At 43.5% G+C, this 27,806-nt stretch overlaps 1 protein-coding gene across 9 annotated transcripts in view; it reads right to left on the reverse strand.

The window, feature by feature from the left end:
- The window catches only part of LOC106583546 (uncharacterized), a 36,029-nt gene that overhangs the window by 2,223 nt on the left and 6,000 nt on the right, over nucleotides 1–27,806 (reverse strand). The window contains exons 2-3 of one of the 9 annotated variants that reach the window (XM_045705221.1): nucleotides 25,140–27,581; nucleotides 294–25,106 (exon numbers count right to left, since the gene is read on the reverse strand). In XM_045705221.1, coding sequence (XP_045561177.1) covers nucleotides 294–25,106; nucleotides 25,140–27,563 — 27,237 coding nt within the window. In that variant the 5' untranslated portion in view covers nucleotides 27,564–27,581. Of the gene's footprint in view, nucleotides 1–293; nucleotides 27,582–27,806 lie in introns of all 9 variants that reach the window. The other 8 variants (XM_045705219.1, XM_045705224.1, XM_045705218.1 and 5 more) reach the window with 8 other exon arrangements.

Consider the following 27,806-nt stretch of genomic DNA (forward strand, 5'->3'; position numbering starts at 1 on the left):
AAATGAAATGTGTAATATCGTTGTGTGTTCAATATTCTATATACTGTCTGGTATACGCACTAAAACATTTAAAAGTAACAAATCAGATGTTAAACATATATTGAAAGGTTAGGGCCTAATTCAGACTTACAGTATATGAACAATTTCCGTTGTGACATCACTGCAGCTCTTTATCATAAAATGTTGAATACTCAAATATCCTCAAGTACTCAGCCGCGGGATGTTTGTATACGTCAAGAATGCTATGAGTTCAATAAAATAAGTGAAGACATTTGTAAGGAAAGCCAAAGTACCTCTATGAGTATTGTCTCCTTCTCTGTGCTCTGTATCTCCTGTTGGTCCTCCAGACTGACAGCTTCAGCCCTGCGCTCCTCTTGAAATCTTTCCAAAACAGCATTGACTTCTGGATTTCCAATGGTTTCCGCTCTGACCTCTGCCTCTGTTATATTTTCTCCTGTCACCTGCTTCTCTTCCTCTGCGTGGAGTCCTCCTTGTGTCAGATGAGTAGAGGCCATCTTTCTTCTCTTCCCTGTAGCTTTGGATTCACCAACATCCTCGTGAGATTGGGAACTCAGAGACAGAGATGATTTTGAAGGAAGACTGGGGCTATTACTTGGTGTTAACAGACATTGTTCCATGTCTGCTGGTTGGGTAAGTTGAATAGCAGAGATATGAGGGTCTATACAAACCATGTCACCTGACTCTTGGGCCTCTACTGTAAGAGCTGCTGTGTCAGAGGGAGTTTGTTTCTCTTCACCTTCTCCACTTTGGAGGATTATTGTGTTATTGAATGACTCAAACTCTTCTGTGTTGGTTAAAGTGTCTGACTCAAGGGATTGATCTAATGAATGCCTAGAGCTGAGAAATGTGGAGGACTCCACCTCGGCATGCTCACTTTCCTGCCTCCTCTCTTCCTCTTTCTTCAACTCCTCGGTAATGGGTTCAGCAGCGACTCCATGAACAACTTGCAACGCAAGGTCGAGGGGCAGATGCAAGAGTGATTTGGTTCCAAGAGTATCTTGAAGCAATTCACTGCTATAACTAACCACAGCTTCACTACTAGGTTCTATGTCTTCACCAACTTCCTCTTTACATCTGTCATCCGGTTGGTTGAGTGTGTTAGAAGCAAACAAAAGAAACTCACTTTGACTGCTGCACTCAGTGTCCTCCGTTTCACTTTCTTTTGGACCCAGAAGCTCTTCTGTGTTGCTGTAGGACCAGGATTCCACAACTGCAATGGATTCCTGAAGTTGTAGGGATTTTTCTGCGTCTCCAGTTTTGGAGTCTTGGTTCTCCCCAAAGTCTGTCTCTGCTTGTTTACCTTTATTCCGACGAGTAGAACCCCTTTTCCTTCTCTTCTTTGCAGTGTCAGGTGATTCAAGCAGATATGGGTTTTCAGTTTGAGACAGATTTAATTCTGTGAGGTCATTTAATGAGGGATTATTGTCTTCCATGTATTGTGATGTTATATATGGCTCTATACAAACCATGTCACCTGACTCTTGGGCCTCTACTGTAAGAGCTGCTGTGTCAGAGGGAGTTTGGTTGCTCTCGCTCTCTGTGACTATTTTCACTTCTACTTCTATCTCCTCCGCCTCTCTAACTTTTTCTGTATGTTCTACAAGCTCAGACTTTTCGATGCCAGATTCTCCTTCTAATACTATGTTGACCTCTCCCTCCACTACTATGATCTCTGGGTCTGCCATCGCCTGCTCCTCTGTCACTTTTTCTAGAAGTTCCTCAAGCTCTACAAGCTCAGTCTTTTCTATGCTAGAATCCATTTCTGCTGTTATAATGACATCTCCCACCTCTCCTATAACATCTGTGCCTTCTCCTTTCTCCTCCTCCTGTCCCTCCTCTCTTCTCTCCTCTCCTTTTCTACCTCGATGAGTCTTGCTGCGAGTGGAACCGATCTTCCTTTTCCTCCCTGGAGTGTAGGATTCTCCCTCTGCTGTTTCCTCTGGACCAAGAGAACTCTGCAGTGAGGGTGGATCTGGAGGGGAGTCAGTGTTTCCTCTTGATTCATCAAGTGTTTCCTCCAATGATGTTTCTTTGTGTTGCAAACCAGTGATGGCAGGATTTGAGTTCAGTGTGTCATCGGTCAGGTAGGAGTCATATGACTCTATAGTAGGAACATCAGGGTAAGGGTTGTGAAGAGTTTGACTAATCTGAGTCAACTCTGCTTCACGTAGAAGCAAGAGTTTTGTTGCCATTGATTCCTTTATAATTGATTGGCTCTCACTTTCTATAATGTCAGCCTCTATGTTTCTTCCCTCTTGATTTGAAGTACTAAATGAACAGCTGAGGTCAGTCAGGACACTCTCCTCATTTCTCTCTTCTCCTTCATTCTTGTCATTACCAGCTCCATCCTTAGATTCCATCAACATTTCAAACTCCATGCAAGAACCTTCCACTGCATCCATGTTTTCTCTCTTGTCTTCTATCTCCTCTGTGCTTTCTATTTCCCCTTCTTGTTTCTCCTCTGTGCCCTCCTCTTCTCTTTGTACACCTCTAGGATGCCTACGAGTCGACCCCATCTTTCTCCTCCTGCTTGGAGAAGGACTCTGATTGGAGTCTGTGTTTGCTGCATTATCACCTTGGTCCTGAACACTCTGCAGTAAGAGTGAATTGGGAAAAGAGTTACGGCTTTCATCCGAGTATGGAGTTTGGTTGAGTTGACTAGCAGAGATATTGGGATCAGTGCTCAAAGCCTCATCTGTTTGGCAGGGCTCTGTTGTGAGAGTTTTATCATCATACGTCATTTGGCTACTGACACTCACTTCATTTACAAGCGGCACATGATCACTCATTTCTCCCTCGCTGAGTAAAATGACCTCTGATGTGTCCAGTCCCCCTGTTGTATTGGGGTCAGTGTTTGCATCCTCCTCATTCCCCTGAATACTCTGCGGTAATAATGGGTTGAGAAAGGGGTTAGTGAATTCCATACATGGAGTTTGGATGAGTTGACTAGGAGAGATTTTGGGATCAGTGCTGAAAGTGTCATCTGACTCTAGTGTAAGAGCACAATCATATGCGATTTGGCTGCTCTTGCTCACTTCAGAATGATTCACAAGCAGTGTGAAATCACTAACTTCTTCCTCCCTGAGTAAAGTGTCTCCTGATTGGTCCAGTCCAACGCTGAAGGGTTCTATTGGGTCAACTATGTGGGCCATGCTTGCTTCATTGTTGCTCTCAGTTTCTGTATTGACAGAGTCTACAGTGAATCTGTTGCCTTTCTCTTGGTTATATAATTGATCTGCAATACCAACTGAATCGATGTATTGATCAAAAGGGGTGGGTTCAATCAGACTTTCTTCTTCCATTCCTTTCTTCTCCTCATCTGCTCCATGCTCCGGTTCCAATAACATCAGAGACTCTTCCATTGTTTCAACACCAGATCCTTCCACTGTTCCCATGTCCCACTCTAACCTCCTTCCTGTCTCTTCTATGTTTTCTGTGTCTTTCTCTGTTTGGAAATTGTCCTTTTCCATCTGCTCTCCTTCTTTCTCGTCGACACTGGTGCTATCTTTAGGCTCCATAGATATTTCAAACTCAGCCTCTTTGATGCCAAACATTTCTTCTTTTCCCAATATGACCTCTTCTCCCTCATTTTCAAGATAACGATATCTATGCATCTTACTCTCTCCGTGTTCTTCCTCCTCATGTCTACCTCTAGGATTCCTGCGAGTGGAACCCATCTTTCTTCTCCTGGATTGTGATTGAGCACTTTTGTCATGACCCAAAGAGCTGTCTGAAGGGGTTGATTGTAAAAAGCAGGTAATATCCTCACTTTGTTCAGGTTGATAGCTTTCTACATGGTCTGGTTGTCTAAAATGAGATATATTTGCCAGTACTATATTTTCCTCAACTATCAGATCAACAAAGTTCTCATCTTCATCTCTGTGGTGCAATGTTTCCTGACTGCCTGGACCAGTAGAGTTAATGTCATCTTGCAATTCTGACTCATTTACAACAAGTTCAAGTTTCTCTTCACCTTCTCCACTTTGGAGGATTATTGTGTTATTGAATGACTCAAACTCTTCTGTGTTGGTTAAAGTGTCTGACTCAAGGGATTGATCTAATGAATGCCTAGAGCTGAGAAATGTGGAGGACTCCACCTCGGCATGCTCACTTTCCTGCCTCCTCTCTTCCTCTTTCTTCAACTCCTCTGTTATGGGTTCAGCAGCGACTCCATGAACAACTTGCAACGCAAGGTCTAGGGGCAGATGCAAGAGTGATTTGGTTCCAAGAGTATCTTGAAGCAATTCACTGCTATAACTAACCACAGCTTCACTACTAGGTTCAATGTCTTCACCAACTTCCTCTTTACATCTGTCATCCGGTTGGTTGAGTGTGTTAGAAGCAAACAAAAGAAACTCACTTTGACTGCTGCACTCAGTGTCCTCCGTTTCACTTTCTTTTGGACCCAGAAGCTCTTCTGTGTTGCTGTAGGACCAGGATTCCACAACTGCAATGGATTCCTGAAGTTGTAGGGATTTTTCTGCGTCTCCAGTTTTGGAGTCTTGGTTCTCCCCAAAGTCTGTCTCTGCTTGTTTACCTTTATTCCAACGAGTAGAACCCCTTTTCCTTCTCTTCTTTGCAGTGTCAGGTGATTCAAGCAGATATGGGTTTTCAGTTTGAGACAGATTTAATTCTGTGAGGTCATTTAATGAGGGATTATTGTCTTCCATGTATTGTGATGTTATATATGGCTCTATACAAACCATGTCACCTGACTCTTGGGCCTCTACTGTAAGAGCTGCTGTGTCAGAGGGAGTTTGGTTGCTCTCGCTCTCTGTGACTATTTTCACTTCTACTTCTATCTCCTCCGCCTCTCTAACTTTTTCTGTATGTTCTACAAGCTCAGACTTTTCGATGCCAGATTCTCCTTCTAATACTATGTTGACCTCTCCCTCCACTACTATGATCTCTGGGTCTGCCATCGCCTGCTCCTCTGTCACTTTTTCTAGAAGTTCCTCAAGCTCTACAAGCTCAGTCTTTTCTATGCTAGAATCCATTTCTGCTGTTATAATGACATCTCCCACCTCTCCTATAACATCTGTGCCTTCTCCTTTCTCCTCCTCCTGTCCCTCCTCTCTTCTCTCCTCTCCTTTTCTACCTCGATGAGTCTTGCTGCGAGTGGAACCGATCTTCCTTTTCCTCCCTGGAGTGTAGGATTCTCCCTCTGCTGTTTCCTCTGGACCAAGAGAACTCTGCAGTGAGGGTGGATCTGGAGGGGAGTCAGTGTTTCCTCTTGATTCATCAAGTGTTTCCTCCAATGATGTTTCTTTGTGTTGCAAACCAGTGATGGCAGGATTTGAGTTCAGTGTGTCATCGGTCAGGTAGGAGTCATATGACTCTATAGTAGGAACATCAGGGTAAGGGTTGTGAAGAGTTTGACTAATCTGAGTCAACTCTGCTTCACGTAGAAGCAAGAGTTTTGTTGCCATTGATTCCTTTATAATTGATTGGCTCTCACTTTCTATAATGTCAGCCTCTATGTTTCTTCCCTCTTGATTTGAAGTACTAAATGAACAGCTGAGGTCAGTCAGGACACTCTCCTCATTTCTCTCTTCTCCTTCATTCTTCTCATTACCAGCTCCATCCTTAGATTCCATCAACATTTCAAACTCCATGCAAGAACCTTCCACTGCATCCATGTTTTCTCTCTTGTCTTCTATCTCCTCTGTGCTTTCTATTTCCCCTTCTTGTTTCTCCTCTGTGCCCTCCTCTTCTCTTTGTACACCTCTAGGATGCCTACGAGTCGACCCCATCTTTCTCCTCCTGCTTGGAGAAGGACTCTGATTGGAGTCTGTGTTTGCTGCATTATCACCTTGGTCCTGAACACTCTGCAGTAAGAGTGAATTGGGAAAAGAGTTATGGCTTTCATCCGAGTATGGAGTTTGGTTGAGTTGACTAGCAGAGATATTGGGATCAGTGCTCAAAGCCTCATCTGTTTGGCAGGGCTCTGTTGTGAGAGTTTTATCATCATACGTCATTTGGCTACTGACACTCACTTCATTTACAAGCGGCACATGATCACTCATTTCTTCCTCGCTGAGTAAAATGACCTCTGATGTGTCCAGTCCCCCTGTTGTATTGGGGTCAGTGTTTGCATCCTCCTCATTCCCCTGAATACTCTGCGGTAATAATGGGTTGAGAAAGGGGTTAGTGATTTCCATACATGGAGTTTGGATGAGTTGACTAGGAGAGATTTTGGGATCAGTGCTGAAAGTGTCATCTGACTCTAGTGTAAGAGCACAATCATATGCGATTTGGCTGCTCTTGCTCACTTCAGAATGATTCACAAGCAGTGTGAAATCACTAACTTCTTCCTCCCTGAGTAAAGTGTCTCCTGATTGGTCCAGTCCAACGCTGAAGGGTTCTATTGGGTCAACTATGTGGGCCATGCTTGCTTCATTGTTGCTCTCAGTTTCTGTATTGACAGAGTCTACAGTGAATCTGTTGCCTTTCTCTTGGTTATATAATTGATCTGCAATACCAACTGAATCGATGTATTGATCAAAAGGGGTGGGTTCAATCAGACTTTCTTCTTCCATTCCTTTCTTCTCCTCATCTGCTCCATGCTCCGGTTCCAATAACATCAGATACTCTTCCATTGTTTCAACACCAGATCCTTCCACTGTTCCCATGTCCCACTCTAACCTCCTTCCTGTCTCTTCTATGTTTTCTGTGTCTTTCTCTGTTTGGAAATTGTCCTTTTCCATCTGCTCTCCTTCTTTCTCGTCGACACTGGTGCTATCTTTAGGCTCCATAGATATTTCAAACTCAGCCTCTTTGATGCCAAACATTTCTTCTTTTCCCAATATGACCTCTTCTCCCTCATTTTCAAGATAACGATATCTATGCATCTTACTCTCTCCGTGTTCTTCCTCCTCATGTCTACCTCTAGGATTCCTGCGAGTGGAACCCATCTTTCTTCTCCTGGATTCTGATTGAGCACTTTTGTCATGACCCAAAGAGCTGTCTGAAGGGGTTGATTGTAAAAAGCAGGTAATATCCTCACTTTGTTCAGGTTGATAGCTTTCTACATGGTCTGGTTGTCTAAAAGGAGATATATTTGCCAGTACTATATTTTCCTCAACTATCAGATCAACAAAGTTCTCATCTTTATCTCTGTTGTGCAATGTTTCCTGACTGCCTGGACCAGTAGAGTTAATGTCATCTTGCAATTCTGACTCATTTACAACAAGTTCAAGTTTCTCTTCACCTTCTCCACTTTGGAGGATTATTGTGTTATTGAATGACTCAAACTCTTCTGTGTTGGTTAAAGTGTCTGACTCAAGGGATTGATCTAATGAATGCCTAGAGCTGAGAAATGTGGAGGACTCCACCTCGGCATGCTCACTTTCCTGCCTCCTCTCTTCCTCTTTCTTCAACTCCTCTGTTATGGGTTCAGCAGCGACTCCATGAACAACTTGCAACGCAAGGTCTAGGGGCAGATGCAAGAGTGATTTGGTTCCAAGAGTATCTTGAAGCAATTCACTGCTATAACTAACCACAGCTTCACTACTAGGTTCTATGTCTTCACCAACTTCCTCTTTACATCTGTCATCCGGTTGGTTGAGTGTGTTAGAAGCAAACAAAAGAAACTCACTTTGACTGCTGCACTCAGTGTCCTCCGTTTCACTTTCTTTTGGACCCAGAAGCTCTTCTGTGTTGCTGTAGGACCAGGATTCCACAACTGCAATGGATTCCTGAAGTTGTAGGGATTTTTCTGCGTCTCCAGTTTTGGAGTCTTGGTTCTCCCCAAAGTCTGTCTCTGCTTGTTGACCTTTATTCCGACGAGTAGAACCCCTTTTCCTTCTCTTCTTTGCAGTGTCAGGTGATTCAAGCAGATATGGGTTTTCAGTTTGAGACAGATTTAATTCTGTGAGGTCATTTAATGAGGGATTATTGTCTTCCATGTATTGTGATGTTATATATGGCTCTATACAAACCATGTCACCTGACTCTTGGGCCTCTACTGTAAGAGCTGCTGTGTCAGAGGGAGTTTGGTTGCTCTCGCTCTCTGTGACTATTTTCACTTCTACTTCTATCTCCTCCGCCTCTCTAACTTTTTCTGTATGTTCTACAAGCTCAGACTTTTCGATGCCAGATTCTCCTTCTAATACTATGTTGACCTCTCCCTCCACTACTATGATCTCTGGGTCTGCCATCGCCTGCTCCTCTGTCACTTTTTCTAGAAGTTCCTCAAGCTCTACAAGCTCAGTCTTTTCTATGCTAGAATCCATTTCTGCTGTTATAATGACATCTCCCACCTCTCCTATAACATCTGTGCCTTCTCCTTTCTCCTCCTCCTGTCCCTCCTCTCTTCTCTCCTCTCCTTTTCTACCTCGATGAGTCTTGCTGCGAGTGGAACCGATCTTCCTTTTCCTCCCTGGAGTGTAGGATTCTCCCTCTGCTGTTTCCTCTGGACCAAGAGAACTCTGCAGTGAGGGTGGATCTGGAGGGGAGTCAGTGTTTCCTCTTGATTCATCAAGTGTTTCCTCCAATGATGTTTCTTTGTGTTGCAAACCAGTGATGGCAGGATTTGAGTTCAGTGTGTCATCGGTCAGGTAGGAGTCATATGACTCTATAGTAGGAACATCAGGGTAAGGGTTGTGAAGAGTTTGACTAATCTGAGTCAACTCTGCTTCACGTAGAAGCAAGAGTTTTGTTGCCATTGATTCCTTTATAATTGATTGGCTCTCACTTTCTATAATGTCAGCCTCTATGTTTCTTCCCTCTTGATTTGAAGTACTAAATGAACAGCTGAGGTCAGTCAGGACACTCTCCTCATTTCTCTCTTCTCCTTCATTCTTCTCATTACCAGCTCCATCCTTAGATTCCATCAACATTTCAAACTCCATGCAAGAACCTTCCACTGCATCCATGTTTTCTCTCTTGTCTTCTATCTCCTCTGTGCTTTCTATTTCCCCTTCTTGTTTCTCCTCTGTGCCCTCCTCTTCTCTTTGTACACCTCTAGGATGCCTACGAGTCGACCCCATCTTTCTCCTCCTGCTTGGAGAAGGACTCTGATTGGAGTCTGTGTTTGCTGCATTATCACCTTGGTCCTGAACACTCTGCAGTAAGAGTGAATTGGGAAAAGAGTTATGGCTTTCATCCGAGTATGGAGTTTGGTTGAGTTGACTAGCAGAGATATTGGGATCAGTGCTCAAAGCCTCATCTGTTTGGCAGGGCTCTGTTGTGAGAGTTTTATCATCATACGTCATTTGGCTACTGACACTCACTTCATTTACAAGCGGCACATGATCACTCATTTCTTCCTCGCTGAGTAAAATGACCTCTGATGTGTCCAGTCCCCCTGTTGTATTGGGGTCAGTGTTTGCATCCTCCTCATTCCCCTGAATACTCTGCGGTAATAATGGGTTGAGGAAGGGGTTAGTGATTTCCATACATGGAGTTTGGATGAGTTGACTAGGAGAGATTTTGGGATCAGTGCTGAAAGTGTCATCTGACTCTAGTGTAAGAGCACAATCATATGCTATTTGGCTGCTCTTGCTCACTTCAGAATGATTCACAAGCAGTGTGAAATCACTAACTTCTTCCTCCCTGAGTAAAGTGTCTCCTGATTGGTCCAGTCCAACGCTGAAGGGTTCTATTGGGTCAACTATGTGGGCCATGCTTGCTTCATTGTTGCTCTCAGTTTCTGTATTGACAGAGTCTACAGTGAATCTGTTGCCTTTCTCTTGGTTATATAATTGATCTGCAATACCAACTGAATCGATGTATTGATCAAAAGGGGTGGGTTCAATCAGACTTTCTTCTTCCATTCCTTTCTTCTCCTCATCTGCTCCATGCTCTGGTTCCAATAACACCAGAGACTCTTCTGATGTTTCAACACCAGATCCTTCCACTGTTCCCATGTCCCACTCTAACCTCCTTCCTGTCTCTTCTATGTTTTCTGTGTCTTTCTCTGTTTGGAAATTGTCCTTTTCCATCTGCTCTCCTTCTTTCTCGTCGACACTGGTGCTATCTTTAGGCTCCATAGATATTTCAAACTCAGCCTCTTTGATGCCAAACATTTCTTCTTTTCCCAATATGACCTCTTCTCCCTCATTTTCAAGATAACGATATCTATGCATCTTACTCTCTCCGTGTTCTTCCTCCTCATGTCTACCTCTAGGATTCCTGCGAGTGGAACCCATCTTTCTTCTCCTGGATTGTGATTGAGCACTTTTGTCATGACCCAAAGAGCTGTCTGAAGGGGTTGATTGTAAAAAGCAGGTAATATCCTCACTTTGTTCAGGTTGATAGCTTTCTACATGGTCTGGTTGTCTAAAATGAGATATATTTGCCAGTACTATATTTTCCTCAACTATCAGATCAACAAAGTTCTCATCTTCATCTCTGTGGTGCAATGTTTCCTGACTGCCTGGACCAGTAGAGTTAATGTCATCTTGCAATTCTGACTCATTTACAACAAGTTCAAGTTTCTCTTCACCTTCTCCACTTTGGAGGATTATTGTGTTATTGAATGACTCAAACTCTTCTGTGTTGGTTAAAGTGTCTGACTCAAGGGATTGATCTAATGAATGCCTAGAGCTGAGAAATGTGGAGGACTCCACCTCGGCATGCTCACTTTCCTGCCTCCTCTCTTCCTCTTTCTTCAACTCCTCTGTTATGGGTTCAGCAGCGACTCCATGAACAACTTGCAACGCAAGGTCTAGGGGCAGATGCAAGAGTGATTTGGTTCCAAGAGTATCTTGAAGCAATTCACTGCTATAACTAACCACAGCTTCACTACTAGGTTCAATGTCTTCACCAACTTCCTCTTTACATCTGTCATCCGGTTGGTTGAGTGTGTTAGAAGCAAACAAAAGAAACTCACTTTGACTGCTGCACTCAGTGTCCTCCGTTTCACTTTCTTTTGGACCCAGAAGCTCTTCTGTGTTGCTGTAGGACCAGGATTCCACAACTGCAATGGATTCCTGAAGTTGTAGGGATTTTTCTGCGTCTCCAGTTTTGGAGTCTTGGTTCTCCCCAAAGTCTGTCTCTGCTTGTTTACCTTTATTCCGACGAGTAGAACCCCTTTTCCTTCTCTTCTTTGCAGTGTCAGGTGATTCAAGCAGATATGGGTTTTCAGTTTGAGACAGATTTAATTCTGTGAGGTCATTTAATGAGGGATTATTGTCTTCCATGTATTGTGATGTTATATATGGCTCTATACAAACCATGTCACCTGACTCTTGGGCCTCTACTGTAAGAGCTGCTGTGTCAGAGGGAGTTTGGTTGCTCTCGCTCTCTGTGACTATTTTCACTTCTACTTCTATCTCCTCCGCCTCTCTAACTTTTTCTGTATGTTCTACAAGCTCAGACTTTTCGATGCCAGATTCTCCTTCTAATACTATGTTGACCTCTCCCTCCACTACTATGATCTCTGGGTCTGCCATCGCCTGCTCCTCTGTCACTTTTTCTAGAAGTTCCTCAAGCTCTACAAGCTCAGTCTTTTCTATGCTAGAATCCATTTCTGCTGTTATAATGACATCTCCCACCTCTCCTATAACATCTGTGCCTTCTCCTTTCTCCTCCTCCTGTCCCTCCTCTCTTCTCTCCTCTCCTTTTCTACCTCGATGAGTCTTGCTGCGAGTGGAACCGATCTTCCTTTTCCTCCCTGGAGTGTAGGATTCTCCCTCTGCTGTTTCCTCTGGACCAAGAGAACTCTGCAGTGAGGGTGGATCTGGAGGGGAGTCAGTGTTTCCTCTTGATTCATCAAGTGTTTCCTCCAATGATGTTTCTTTGTGTTGCAAACCAGTGATGGCAGGATTTGAGTTCAGTGTGTCATCGGTCAGGTAGGAGTCATATGACTCTATAGTAGGAACATCAGGGTAAGGGTTGTGAAGAGTTTGACTAATCTGAGTCAACTCTGCTTCACGTAGAAGCAAGAGTTTTGTTGCCATTGATTCCTTTATAATTGATTGGCTCTCACTTTCTATAATGTCAGCCTCTATGTTTCTTCCCTCTTGATTTGAAGTACTAAATGAACAGCTGAGGTCAGTCAGGACACTCTCCTCATTTCTCTCTTCTCCTTCATTCTTCTCATTACCAGCTCCATCCTTAGATTCCATCAACATTTCAAACTCCATGCAAGAACCTTCCACTGCATCCATGTTTTCTCTCTTGTCTTCTATCTCCTCTGTGCTTTCTATTTCCCCTTCTTGTTTCTCCTCTGTGCCCTCCTCTTCTCTTTGTACACCTCTAGGATGCCTACGAGTCGACCCCATCTTTCTCCTCCTGCTTGGAGAAGGACTCTGATTGGAGTCTGTGTTTGCTGCATTATCACCTTGGTCCTGAACACTCTGCAGTAAGAGTGAATTGGGAAAAGAGTTACGGCTTTCATCCGAGTATGGAGTTTGGTTGAGTTGACTAGCAGAGATATTGGGATCAGTGCTCAAAGCCTCATCTGTTTGGCAGGGCTCTGTTGTGAGAGTTTTATCATCATACGTCATTTGGCTACTGACACTCACTTCATTTACAAGCGGCACATGATCACTCATTTCTTCCTCGCTGAGTAAAATGACCTCTGATGTGTCCAGTCCCCCTGTTGTATTGGGGTCAGTGTTTGCATCCTCCTCATTCCCCTGAATACTCTGCGGTAATAATGGGTTGAGGAAGGGGTTAGTGATTTCCATACATGGAGTTTGGATGAGTTGACTAGGAGAGATTTTGGGATCAGTGCTGAAAGTGTCATCTGACTCTAGTGTAAGAGCACAATCATATGCTATTTGGCTGCTCTTGCTCACTTCAGAATGATTCACAAGCAGTGTGAAATCACTAACTTCTTCCTCCCTGAGTAAAGTGTCTCCTGATTGGTCCAGTCCAACGCTGAAGGGTTCTATTGGGTCAACTATGTGGGCCATGCTTGCTTCATTGTTGCTCTCAGTTTCTGTATTGACAGAGTCTACAGTGAATCTGTTGCCTTTCTCTTGGTTATATAATTGATCTGCAATACCAACTGAATCGATGTATTGATCAAAAGGGGTGGGTTCAATCAGACTTTCTTCTTCCATTCCTTTCTTCTCCTCATCTGCTCCATGCTCTGGTTCCAATAACACCAGAGACTCTTCTGATGTTTCAACACCAGATCCTTCCACTGTTCCCATGTCCCACTCTAACCTCCTTCCTGTCTCTTCTATGTTTTCTGTGTCTTTCTCTGTTTGGAAATTGTCCTTTTCCATCTGCTCTCCTTCTTTCTCGTCGACACTGGTGCTATCTTTAGGCTCCATAGATATTTCAAACTCAGCCTCTTTGATGCCAAACATTTCTTCTTTTCCCAATATGACCTCTTCTCCCTCATTTTCAAGATAACGATATCTATGCATCTTACTCTCTCCGTGTTCTTCCTCCTCATGTCTACCTCTAGGATTCCTGCGAGTGGAACCCATCTTTCTTCTCCTGGATTGTGATTGAGCACTTTTGTCATGACCCAAAGAGCTGTCTGAAGGGGTTGATTGTAAAAAGCAGGTAATATCCTCACTTTGTTCAGGTTGATAGCTTTCTACATGGTCTGGTTGTCTAAAATGAGATATATTTGCCAGTACTATATTTTCCTCAACTATCAGATCAACAAAGTTCTCATCTTCATCTCTGTGGTGCAATGTTTCCTGACTGCCTGGACCAGTAGAGTTAATGTCATCTTGCAATTCTGACTCATTTACAACAAGTTCAAGTTTCTCTTCACCTTCTCCACTTTGGAGGATTATTGTGTTATTGAATGACTCAAACTCTTCTGTGTTGGTTAAAGTGTCTGACTCAAGGGATTGATCTAATGAATGCCTAGAGCTGAGAAATGTGGAGGACTCCACCTCGGCATGCTCACTTTCCTGCCTCCTCTCTTCCTCTTTCTTCAACTCCTCTGTTATGGGTTCAGCAGCGACTCCATGAACAACTTGCAACGCAAGGTCTAGGGGCAGATGCAAGAGTGATTTGGTTCCAAGAGTATCTTGAAGCAATTCACTGCTATAACTAACCACAGCTTCACTACTAGGTTCAATGTCTTCACCAACTTCCTCTTTACATCTGTCATCCGGTTGGTTGAGTGTGTTAGAAGCAAACAAAAGAAACTCACTTTGACTGCTGCACTCAGTGTCCTCCGTTTCACTTTCTTTTGGACCCAGAAGCTCTTCTGTGTTGCTGTAGGACCAGGATTCCACAACTGCAATGGATTCCTGAAGTTGTAGGGATTTTTCTGCGTCTCCAGTTTTGGAGTCTTGGTTCTCCCCAAAGTCTGTCTCTGCTTGTTTACCTTTATTCCGACGAGTAGAACCCCTTTTCCTTCTCTTCTTTGCAGTGTCAGGTGATTCAAGCAGATATGGGTTTTCAGTTTGAGACAGATTTAATTCTGTGAGGTCATTTAATGAGGGATTATTGTCTTCCATGTATTGTGATGTTATATATGGCTCTATACAAACCATGTCACCTGACTCTTGGGCCTCTACTGTAAGAGCTGCTGTGTCAGAGGGAGTTTGGTTGCTCTCGCTCTCTGTGACTATTTTCACTTCTACTTCTATCTCCTCCGCCTCTCTAACTTTTTCTGTATGTTCTACAAGCTCAGACTTTTCGATGCCAGATTCTCCTTCTAATACTATGTTGACCTCTCCTTCCACTACTATGATCTCTGGGTCTGCCATCGCCTGCTCCTCTGTCACTTTTTCTAGAAGTTCCTCAAGCTCTACAAGCTCAGTCTTTTCTATGCTAGAATCCATTTCTGCTGTTATAATGACATCTCCCACCTCTCCTATAACATCTGTGCCTTCTCCTTTCTCCTCCTCCTGTCCCTCCTCTCTTCTCTCCTCTCCTTTTCTACCTCGATGAGTCTTGCTGCGAGTGGAACCGATCTTCCTTTTCCTCCCTGGAGTGTAGGATTCTCCCTCTGCTGTTTCCTCTGGACCAAGAGAACTCTGCAGTGAGGGTGGATCTGGAGGGGAGTCAGTGTTTCCTCTTGATTCATCAAGTGTTTCCTCCAATGATGTTTCTTTGTGTTGCAAACCAGTGATGGCAGGATTTGAGTTCAGTGTGTCATCGGTCAGGTAGGAGTCATATGACTCTATAGTAGGAACATCAGGGTAAGGGTTGTGAAGAGTTTGACTAATCTGAGTCAACTCTGCTTCACGTAGAAGCAAGAGTTTTGTTGCCATTGATTCCTTTATAATTGATTGGCTCTCACTTTCTATAATGTCAGCCTCTATGTTTCTTCCCTCTTGATTTGAAGTACTAAATGAACAGCTGAGGTCAGTCAGGACACTCTCCTCATTTCTCTCTTCTCCTTCATTCTTCTCATTACCAGCTCCATCCTTAGATTCCATCAACATTTCAAACTCCATGCAAGAACCTTCCACTGCATCCATGTTTTCTCTCTTGTCTTCTATCTCCTCTGTGCTTTCTATTTCCCCTTCTTGTTTCTCCTCTGTGCCCTCCTCTTCTCTTTGTACACCTCTAGGATGCCTACGAGTCGACCCCATCTTTCTCCTCCTGCTTGGAGAAGGACTCTGATTGGAGTCTGTGTTTGCTGCATTATCACCTTGGTCCTGAACACTCTGCAGTAAGAGTGAATTGGGAAAAGAGTTACGGCTTTCATCCGAGTATGGAGTTTGGTTGAGTTGACTAGCAGAGATATTGGGATCAGTGCTCAAAGCCTCATCTGTTTGGCAGGGCTCTGTTGTGAGAGTTTTATCATCATACGTCATTTGGCTACTGACACTCACTTCATTTACAAGCGGCACATGATCACTCATTTCTTCCTCGCTGAGTAAAATGACCTCTGATGTGTCCAGTCCCCCTGTTGTATTGGGGTCAGTGTTTGCATCCTCCTCATTCCCCTGAATACTCTGCGGTAATAATGGGTTGAGGAAGGGGTTAGTGATTTCCATACATGGAGTTTGGATGAGTTGACTAGGAGAGATTTTGGGATCAGTGCTGAAAGTGTCATCTGACTCTAGTGTAAGAGCACAATCATATGCTATTTGGCTGCTCTTGCTCACTTCAGAATGATTCACAAGCAGTGTGAAATCACTAACTTCTTCCTCCCTGAGTAAAGTGTCTCCTGATTGGTCCAGTCCAACGCTGAAGGGTTCTATTGGGTCAACTATGTGGGCCATGCTTGCTTCATTGTTGCTCTCAGTTTCTGTATTGACAGAGTCTACAGTGAATCTGTTGCCTTTCTCTTGGTTATATAATTGATCTGCAATACCAACTGAATCGATGTATTGATCAAAAGGGGTGGGTTCAATCAGACTTTCTTCTTCCATTCCTTTCTTCTCCTCATCTGCTCCATGCTCTGGTTCCAATAACACCAGAGACTCTTCTGATGTTTCAACACCAGATCCTTCCACTGTTCCCATGTCCCACTCTAACCTCCTTCCTGTCTCTTCTATGTTTTCTGTGTCTTTCTCTGTTTGGAAATTGTCCTTTTCCATCTGCTCTCCTTCTTTCTCGTCGACACTGGTGCTATCTTTAGGCTCCATAGATATTTCAAACTCAGCCTCTTTGATGCCAAACATTTCTTCTTTTCCCAATATGACCTCTTCTCCCTCATTTTCAAGATAACGATATCTATGCATCTTACTCTCTCCGTGTTCTTCCTCCTCATGTCTACCTCTAGGATTCCTGCGAGTGGAACCCATCTTTCTTCTCCTGGATTGTGATTGAGCACTTTTGTCATGACCCAAAGAGCTGTCTGAAGGGGTTGATTGTAAAAAGCAGGTAATATCCTCACTTTGTTCAGGTTGATAGCTTTCTACATGGTCTGGTTGTCTAAAATGAGATATATTTGCCAGTACTATATTTTCCTCAACTATCAGATCAACAAAGTTCTCATCTTCATCTCTGTGGTGCAATGTTTCCTGACTGCCTGGACCAGTAGAGTTAATGTCATCTTGCAATTCTGACTCATTTACAACAAGTTCAAGTTTCTCTTCACCTTCTCCACTTTGGAGGATTATTGTGTTATTGAATGACTCAAACTCTTCTGTGTTGGTTAAAGTGTCTGACTCAAGGGATTGATCTAATGAATGCCTAGAGCTGAGAAATGTGGAGGACTCCACCTCGGCATGCTCACTTTCCTGCCTCCTCTCTTCCTCTTTCTTCAACTCCTCTGTTATGGGTTCAGCAGCGACTCCATGAACAACTTGCAACGCAAGGTCTAGGGGCAGATGCAAGAGTGATTTGGTTCCAAGAGTATCTTGAAGCAATTCACTGCTATAACTAACCACAGCTTCACTACTAGGTTCAATGTCTTCACCAACTTCCTCTTTACATCTGTCATCCGGTTGGTTGAGTGTGTTAGAAGCAAACAAAAGAAACTCACTTTGACTGCTGCACTCAGTGTCCTCCGTTTCACTTTCTTTTGGACCCAGAAGCTCTTCTGTGTTGCTGTAGGACCAGGATTCCACAACTGCAATGGATTCCTGAAGTTGTAGGGATTTTTCTGCGTCTCCAGTTTTGGAGTCTTGGTTCTCCCCAAAGTCTGTCTCTGCTTGTTTACCTTTATTCCGACGAGTAGAACCCCTTTTCCTTCTCTTCTTTGCAGTGTCAGGTGATTCAAGCAGATATGGGTTTTCAGTTTGAGACAGATTTAATTCTGTGAGGTCATTTAATGAGGGATTATTGTCTTCCATGTATTGTGATGTTATATATGGCTCTATACAAACCATGTCACCTGACTCTTGGGCCTCTACTGTAAGAGCTGCTGTGTCAGAGGGAGTTTGGTTGCTCTCGCTCTCTGTGACTATTTTCACTTCTACTTCTATCTCCTCCGCCTCTCTAACTTTTTCTGTATGTTCTACAAGCTCAGACTTTTCGATGCCAGATTCTCCTTCTAATACTATGTTGACCTCTCCCTCCACTACTATGATCTCTGGGTCTGCCATCGCCTGCTCCTCTGTCACTTTTTCTAGAAGTTCCTCAAGCTCTACAAGCTCAGTCTTTTCTATGCTAGAATCCATTTCTGCTGTTATAATGACATCTCCCACCTCTCCTATAACATCTGTGCCTTCTCCTTTCTCCTCCTCCTGTCCCTCCTCTCTTCTCTCCTCTCCTTTTCTACCTCGATGAGTCTTGCTGCGAGTGGAACCGATCTTCCTTTTCCTCCCTGGAGTGTAGGATTCTCCCTCTGCTGTTTCCTCTGGACCAAGAGAACTCTGCAGTGAGGGTGGATCTGGAGGGGAGTCAGTGTTTCCTCTTGATTCATCAAGTGTTTCCTCCAATGATGTTTCTTTGTGTTGCAAACCAGTGATGGCAGGATTTGAGTTCAGTGTGTCATCGGTCAGGTAGGAGTCATATGACTCTATAGTAGGAACATCAGGGTAAGGGTTGTGAAGAGTTTGACTAATCTGAGTCAACTCTGCTTCACGTAGAAGCAAGAGTTTTGTTGCCATTGATTCCTTTATAATTGATTGGCTCTCACTTTCTATAATGTCAGCCTCTATGTTTCTTCCCTCTTGATTTGAAGTACTAAATGAACAGCTGAGGTCAGTCAGGACACTCTCCTCATTTCTCTCTTCTCCTTCATTCTTCTCATTACCAGCTCCATCCTTAGATTCCATCAACATTTCAAACTCCATGCAAGAACCTTCCACTGCATCCATGTTTTCTCTCTTGTCTTCTATCTCCTCTGTGCTTTCTATTTCCCCTTCTTGTTTCTCCTCTGTGCCCTCCTCTTCTCTTTGTACACCTCTAGGATGCCTACGAGTCGACCCCATCTTTCTCCTCCTGCTTGGAGAAGGACTCTGATTGGAGTCTGTGTTTGCTGCATTATCACCTTGGTCCTGAACACTCTGCAGTAAGAGTGAATTGGGAAAAGAGTTATGGCTTTCATCCGAGTATGGAGTTTGGTTGAGTTGACTAGCAGAGATATTGGGATCAGTGCTCAAAGCCTCATCTGTTTGGCAGGGCTCTGTTGTGAGAGTTTTATCATCATACGTCATTTGGCTACTGACACTCACTTCATTTACAAGCGGCACATGATCACTCATTTCTTCCTCGCTGAGTAAAATGACCTCTGATGTGTCCAGTCCCCCTGTTGTATTGGGGTCAGTGTTTGCATCCTCCTCATTCCCCTGAATACTCTGCGGTAATAATGGGTTGAGGAAGGGGTTAGTGATTTCCATACATGGAGTTTGGATGAGTTGACTAGGAGAGATTTTGGGATCAGTGCTGAAAGTGTCATCTGACTCTAGTGTAAGAGCACAATCATATGCTATTTGGCTGCTCTTGCTCACTTCAGAATGATTCACAAGCAGTGTGAAATCACTAACTTCTTCCTCCCTGAGTAAAGTGTCTCCTGATTGGTCCAGTCCAACGCTGAAGGGTTCTATTGGGTCAACTATGTGGGCCATGCTTGCTTCATTGTTGCTCTCAGTTTCTGTATTGACAGAGTCTACAGTGAATCTGTTGCCTTTCTCTTGGTTATATAATTGATCTGCAATACCAACTGAATCGATGTATTGATCAAAAGGGGTGGGTTCAATCAGACTTTCTTCTTCCATTCCTTTCTTCTCCTCATCTGCTCCATGCTCTGGTTCCAATAACACCAGAGACTCTTCTGATGTTTCAACACCAGATCCTTCCACTGTTCCCATGTCCCACTCTAACCTCCTTCCTGTCTCTTCTATGTTTTCTGTGTCTTTCTCTGTTTGGAAATTGTCCTTTTCCATCTGCTCTCCTTCTTTCTCGTCGACACTGGTGCTATCTTTAGGCTCCATAGATATTTCAAACTCAGCCTCTTTGATGCCAAACATTTCTTCTTTTCCCAATATGACCTCTTCTCCCTCATTTTCAAGATAACGATATCTATGCATCTTACTCTCTCCGTGTTCTTCCTCCTCATGTCTACCTCTAGGATTCCTGCGAGTGGAACCCATCTTTCTTCTCCTGGATTGTGATTGAGCACTTTTGTCATGACCCAAAGAGCTGTCTGAAGGGGTTGATTGTAAAAAGCAGGTAATATCCTCACTTTGTTCAGGTTGATAGCTTTCTACATGGTCTGGTTGTCTAAAATGAGATATATTTGCCAGTACTATATTTTCCTCAACTATCAGATCAACAAAGTTCTCATCTTCATCTCTGTGGTGCAATGTTTCCTGACTGCCTGGACCAGTAGAGTTAATGTCATCTTGCAATTCTGACTCATTTACAACAAGTTCAAGTTTCTCTTCACCTTCTCCACTTTGGAGGATTATTGTGTTATTGAATGACTCAAACTCTTCTGTGTTGGTTAAAGTGTCTGACTCAAGGGATTGATCTAATGAATGCCTAGAGCTGAGAAATGTGGAGGACTCCACCTCGGCATGCTCACTTTCCTGCCTCCTCTCTTCCTCTTTCTTCAACTCCTCTGTTATGGGTTCAGCAGCGACTCCATGAACAACTTGCAACGCAAGGTCTAGGGGCAGATGCAAGAGTGATTTGGTTCCAAGAGTATCTTGAAGCAATTCACTGCTATAACTAACCACAGCTTCACTACTAGGTTCAATGTCTTCACCAACTTCCTCTTTACATCTGTCATCCGGTTGGTTGAGTGTGTTAGAAGCAAACAAAAGAAACTCACTTTGACTGCTGCACTCAGTGTCCTCCGTTTCACTTTCTTTTGGACCCAGAAGCTCTTCTGTGTTGCTGTAGGACCAGGATTCCACAACTGCAATGGATTCCTGAAGTTGTAGGGATTTTTCTGCGTCTCCAGTTTTGGAGTCTTGGTTCTCCCCAAAGTCTGTCTCTGCTTGTTTACCTTTATTCCGACGAGTAGAACCCCTTTTCCTTCTCTTCTTTGCAGTGTCAGGTGATTCAAGCAGATATGGGTTTTCAGTTTGAGACAGATTTAATTCTGTGAGGTCATTTAATGAGGGATTATTGTCTTCCATGTATTGTGATGTTATATATGGCTCTATACAAACCATGTCACCTGACTCTTGGGCCTCTACTGTAAGAGCTGCTGTGTCAGAGGGAGTTTGGTTGCTCTCGCTCTCTGTGACTATTTTCACTTCTACTTCTATCTCCTCCGCCTCTCTAACTTTTTCTGTATGTTCTACAAGCTCAGACTTTTCGATGCCAGATTCTCCTTCTAATACTATGTTGACCTCTCCTTCCACTACTATGATCTCTGGGTCTGCCATCGCCTGCTCCTCTGTCACTTTTTCTAGAAGTTCCTCAAGCTCTACAAGCTCAGTCTTTTCTATGCTAGAATCCATTTCTGCTGTTATAATGACATCTCCCACCTCTCCTATAACATCTGTGCCTTCTCCTTTCTCCTCCTCCTGTCCCTCCTCTCTTCTCTCCTCTCCTTTTCTACCTCGATGAGTCTTGCTGCGAGTGGAACCGATCTTCCTTTTCCTCCCTGGAGTGTAGGATTCTCCCTCTGCTGTTTCCTCTGGACCAAGAGAACTCTGCAGTGAGGGTGGATCTGGAGGGGAGTCAGTGTTTCCTCTTGATTCATCAAGTGTTTCCTCCAATGATGTTTCTTTGTGTTGCAAACCAGTGATGGCAGGATTTGAGTTCAGTGTGTCATCGGTCAGGTAGGAGTCATATGACTCTATAGTAGGAACATCAGGGTAAGGGTTGTGAAGAGTTTGACTAATCTGAGTCAACTCTGCTTCACGTAGAAGCAAGAGTTTTGTTGCCATTGATTCCTTTATAATTGATTGGCTCTCACTTTCTATAATGTCAGCCTCTATGTTTCTTCCCTCTTGATTTGAAGTACTAAATGAACAGCTGAGGTCAGTCAGGACACTCTCCTCATTTCTCTCTTCTCCTTCATTCTTCTCATTACCAGCTCCATCCTTAGATTCCATCAACATTTCAAACTCCATGCAAGAACCTTCCACTGCATCCATGTTTTCTCTCTTGTCTTCTATCTCCTCTGTGCTTTCTATTTCCCCTTCTTGTTTCTCCTCTGTGCCCTCCTCTTCTCTTTGTACACCTCTAGGATGCCTACGAGTCGACCCCATCTTTCTCCTCCTGCTTGGAGAAGGACTCTGATTGGAGTCTGTGTTTGCTGCATTATCACCTTGGTCCTGAACACTCTGCAGTAAGAGTGAATTGGGAAAAGAGTTACGGCTTTCATCCGAGTATGGAGTTTGGTTGAGTTGACTAGCAGAGATATTGGGATCAGTGCTCAAAGCCTCATCTGTTTGGCAGGGCTCTGTTGTGAGAGTTTTATCATCATACGTCATTTGGCTACTGACACTCACTTCATTTACAAGCGGCACATGATCACTCATTTCTTCCTCGCTGAGTAAAATGACCTCTGATGTGTCCAGTCCCCCTGTTGTATTGGGGTCAGTGTTTGCATCCTCCTCATTCCCCTGAATACTCTGCGGTAATAATGGGTTGAGGAAGGGGTTAGTGATTTCCATACATGGAGTTTGGATGAGTTGACTAGGAGAGATTTTGGGATCAGTGCTGAAAGTGTCATCTGACTCTAGTGTAAGAGCACAATCATATGCTATTTGGCTGCTCTTGCTCACTTCAGAATGATTCACAAGCAGTGTGAAATCACTAACTTCTTCCTCCCTGAGTAAAGTGTCTCCTGATTGGTCCAGTCCAACGCTGAAGGGTTCTATTGGGTCAACTATGTGGGCCATGCTTGCTTCATTGTTGCTCTCAGTTTCTGTATTGACAGAGTCTACAGTGAATCTGTTGCCTTTCTCTTGGTTATATAATTGATCTGCAATACCAACTGAATCGATGTATTGATCAAAAGGGGTGGGTTCAATCAGACTTTCTTCTTCCATTCCTTTCTTCTCCTCATCTGCTCCATGCTCCGGTTCCAATAACATCAGAGACTCTTCCATTGTTTCAACACCAGATCCTTCCACTGTTCCCATGTCCCACTCTAACCTCCTTCCTGTCTCTTCTATGTTTTCTGTGTCTTTCTCTGTTTGGAAATTGTCCTTTTCCATCTGCTCTCCTTCTTTCTCGTCGACACTGGTGCTATCTTTAGGCTCCATAGATATTTCAAACTCAGCCTCTTTGATGCCAAACATTTCTTCTTTTCCCAATATGACCTCTTCTCCCTCATTTTCAAGATAACGATATCTATGCATCTTACTCTCTCCGTGTTCTTCCTCCTCATGTCTACCTCTAGGATTCCTGCGAGTGGAACCCATCTTTCTTCTCCTGGATTGTGATTGAGCACTTTTGTCATGACCCAAAGAGCTGTCTGAAGGGGTTGATTGTAAAAAGCAGGTAATATCCTCACTTTGTTCAGGTTGATAGCTTTCTACATGGTCTGGTTGTCTAAAATGAGATATATTTGCCAGTACTATATTTTCCTCAACTATCAGATCAACAAAGTTCTCATCTTCATCTCTGTGGTGCAATGTTTCCTGACTGCCTGGACCAGTAGAGTTAATGTCATCTTGCAATTCTGACTCATTTACAACAAGTTCAAGTTTCTCTTCACCTTCTCCACTTTGGAGGATTATTGTGTTATTGAATGACTCAAACTCTTCTGTGTTGGTTAAAGTGTCTGACTCAAGGGATTGATCTAATGAATGCCTAGAGCTGAGAAATGTGGAGGACTCCACCTCGGCATGCTCACTTTCCTGCCTCCTCTCTTCCTCTTTCTTCAACTCCTCTGTTATGGGTTCAGCAGCGACTCCATGAACAACTTGCAACGCAAGGTCTAGGGGCAGATGCAAGAGTGATTTGGTTCCAAGAGTATCTTGAAGCAATTCACTGCTATAACTAACCACAGCTTCACTACTAGGTTCAATGTCTTCACCAACTTCCTCTTTACATCTGTCATCCGGTTGGTTGAGTGTGTTAGAAGCAAACAAAAGAAACTCACTTTGACTGCTGCACTCAGTGTCCTCCGTTTCACTTTCTTTTGGACCCAGAAGCTCTTCTGTGTTGCTGTAGGACCAGGATTCCACAACTGCAATGGATTCCTGAAGTTGTAGGGATTTTTCTGCGTCTCCAGTTTTGGAGTCTTGGTTCTCCCCAAAGTCTGTCTCTGCTTGTTTACCTTTATTCCGACGAGTAGAACCCCTTTTCCTTCTCTTCTTTGCAGTGTCAGGTGATTCAAGCAGATATGGGTTTTCAGTTTGAGACAGATTTAATTCTGTGAGGTCATTTAATGAGGGATTATTGTCTTCCATGTATTGTGATGTTATATATGGCTCTATACAAACCATGTCACCTGACTCTTGGGCCTCTACTGTAAGAGCTGCTGTGTCAGAGGGAGTTTGGTTGCTCTCGCTCTCTGTGACTATTTTCACTTCTACTTCTATCTCCTCCGCCTCTCTAACTTTTTCTGTATGTTCTACAAGCTCAGACTTTTCGATGCCAGATTCTCCTTCTAATACTATGTTGACCTCTCCTTCCACTACTATGATCTCTGGGTCTGCCATCGCCTGCTCCTCTGTCACTTTTTCTAGAAGTTCCTCAAGCTCTACAAGCTCAGTCTTTTCTATGCTAGAATCCATTTCTGCTGTTATAATGACATCTCCCACCTCTCCTATAACATCTGTGCCTTCTCCTTTCTCCTCCTCCTGTCCCTCCTCTCTTCTCTCCTCTCCTTTTCTACCTCGATGAGTCTTGCTGCGAGTGGAACCGATCTTCCTTTTCCTCCCTGGAGTGTAGGATTCTCCCTCTGCTGTTTCCTCTGGACCAAGAGAACTCTGCAGTGAGGGTGGATCTGGAGGGGAGTCAGTGTTTCCTCTTGATTCATCAAGTGTTTCCTCCAATGATGTTTCTTTGTGTTGCAAACCAGTGATGGCAGGATTTGAGTTCAGTGTGTCATCGGTCAGGTAGGAGTCATATGACTCTATAGTAGGAACATCAGGGTAAGGGTTGTGAAGAGTTTGACTAATCTGAGTCAACTCTGCTTCACGTAGAAGCAAGAGTTTTGTTGCCATTGATTCCTTTATAATTGATTGGCTCTCACTTTCTATAATGTCAGCCTCTATGTTTCTTCCCTCTTGATTTGAAGTACTAAATGAACAGCTGAGGTCAGTCAGGACACTCTCCTCATTTCTCTCTTCTCCTTCATTCTTCTCATTACCAGCTCCATCCTTAGATTCCATCAACATTTCAAACTCCATGCAAGAACCTTCCACTGCATCCATGTTTTCTCTCTTGTCTTCTATCTCCTCTGTGCTTTCTATTTCCCCTTCTTGTTTCTCCTCTGTGCCCTCCTCTTCTCTTTGTACACCTCTAGGATGCCTACGAGTCGACCCCATCTTTCTCCTCCTGCTTGGAGAAGGACTCTGATTGGAGTCTGTGTTTGCTGCATTATCACCTTGGTCCTGAACACTCTGCAGTAAGAGTGAATTGGGAAAAGAGTTACGGCTTTCATCCGAGTATGGAGTTTGGTTGAGTTGACTAGCAGAGATATTGGGATCAGTGCTCAAAGCCTCATCTGTTTGGCAGGGCTCTGTTGTGAGAGTTTTATCATCATACGTCATTTGGCTACTGACACTCACTTCATTTACAAGCGGCACATGATCACTCATTTCTTCCTCGCTGAGTAAAATGACCTCTGATGTGTCCAGTCCCCCTGTTGTATTGGGGTCAGTGTTTGCATCCTCCTCATTCCCCTGAATACTCTGCGGTAATAATGGGTTGAGAAAGGGGTTAGTGATTTCCATACATGGAGTTTGGATGAGTTGACTAGGAGAGATTTTGGGATCAGTGCTGAAAGTGTCATCTGACTCTAGTGTAAGAGCACAATCATATGCTATTTGGCTGCTCTTGCTCACTTCAGAATGATTCACAAGCAGTGTGAAATCACTAACTTCTTCCTCCCTGAGTAAAGTGTCTCCTGATTGGTCCAGTCCAACGCTGAAGGGTTCTATTGGGTCAACTATGTGGGCCATGCTTGCTTCATTGTTGCTCTCAGTTTCTGTATTGACAGAGTCTACAGTGAATCTGTTGCCTTTCTCTTGGGTATATAATTGATCTGCAATACCAACTGAATCGATGTATTGATCAAAAGGGGTGGGTTCAATCAGACTTTCTTCTTCCATTCCTTTCTTCTCCTCATCTGCTCCATGCTCTGGTTCCAATAACACCAGAGACTCTTCTGATGTTTCAACACCAGATCCTTCCACTGTTCCCATGTCCCAGTCTAACCTCCTTCCTGTCTCTTCTATGTTTTCTGTGTCTTTCTCTGTTTGGAAATTGTCCTTTTCCATCTGCTCTCCTTCTTTCTCGTCGACACTGGTGCTATCTTTAGGCTCCATAGATATTTCAAACTCAGCCTCTTTGATGCCAAACATTTCTTCTTTTCCCAATATGACCTCTTCTCCCTCATTTTCAAGATAACGATATCTATGCATCTTACTCTCTCCGTGTTCTTCCTCCTCATGTCTACCTCTAGGATTCCTGCGAGTGGAACCCATCTTTCTTCTCCTGGATTCTGATTGAGCACTTTTGTCATGACCCAAAGAGCTGTCTGAAGGGGTCGATTGTAAAAAGCAGGTAATATCCTCACTTTGTTCAGGTTGATAGCTTTCTACATGGTCTGGTTGTCTAAAATGAGTTATATTTGCCAGTATTATATTTTCCTCAACTATCAGATCAACAAAGTTCTCATCTTCATCTCTGTGGTGCAATGTTTCCTGACTGCCTGGACCAGTAGAGTTAATGTCATCTTGCAATTCTGACTCATTTACAACAAGTTCAAGTTTCTCTTCACCTTCTCCACTTTGGAGGATTATTGTGTTATTGAATGACTCAAACTCTTCTGTGTTGGTTAAAGTGTCTGACTCAAGGGATTGATCTAATGAATGCCTAGAGCTGAGAAATGTGGAGGACTCCACCTCGGCATGCTCACTTTCCTGCCTCCTCTCTTCCTCTTTCTTCAACTCCTCTGTTATTGGTTCAGCAGCGACTCCATGAACAACTTGCAATGCAAGGTCTAGGGGCAGATGCAAGAGTGATTTGGTTCCAAGAGTATCTTGAAGCAATTCACTGCCAAAACTAACCACAGCTTCACTACTAGGTTCAATATCCTCACCAACTTCCTCTTTACATCTGTCATCCGGTTGGTCGAGTGTGTTAGAAGTAATCAAAAGAAACTCCCTTTGACTTCTGCTCTCAGTGTTCATTTCACTTTCTTTTTGACCCACGCACTCTTCTCTGTTGCTGTGGGACTCAGATTCCACAACTGAAATGGATGCCTGAATTTCTAGGGATTTTTCTGTGTCTCCAGTTTTGGTGTCTTGTATCACCCCAAAGTCGGTCTCCTCTGGTTTTCTTTTATTCTGACGAGTAGACCCCATTTTCCTTCTCTTCCCTGCAGTGTCAAGTGATTTTAGAAGATATGGGTTTACAGGTTGAGAGAGATTTGACTCTGTGACGTCATTTAATGGTGGATTATTTTCTTCTGTGTGTTGTTGTGTTATGTTTGATAAGTTATCTGATGAGACAAGGTCCGTCTGGAGTATCACTGAAACTGAATCAGCCCCAACTTCAAGTACTTTCCTTTCCTTTGACAACATTTGGGACCCATCATCATCATCTTTGTTAGTCTCATGTTCATCTTGATTCTGACGGGGTTGACGTGATGATCCCATTCTCACTTTTCTTGACTTCTTGCCAGACATGGTTCTTCAAAGTCCCTCCTATATCACGACACAGACAGTAGATTGTTAATCACTAAACCCCGCTGAAATTAAAAGGCTTCTGGGTATTATATGCTCCTTGCATTTTTTACACAATAAAATGACTCACTGTGAAGGCACCACTAAAAGAATGTTGTGATCACTAGTCCTTTTTTAAGATGCACTCCAGCTATTTTTGAACTTTTTCTGTTGAAAAACAATATCCCACATATAAATACAGTAATG

The sequence above is a fragment of the Salmo salar genome, chromosome ssa22 (genome assembly GCF_905237065.1).
Source record: "Salmo salar chromosome ssa22, Ssal_v3.1, whole genome shotgun sequence".
NCBI classification, from domain to species: Eukaryota; Metazoa; Chordata; class Actinopteri; order Salmoniformes; family Salmonidae; genus Salmo; species Salmo salar.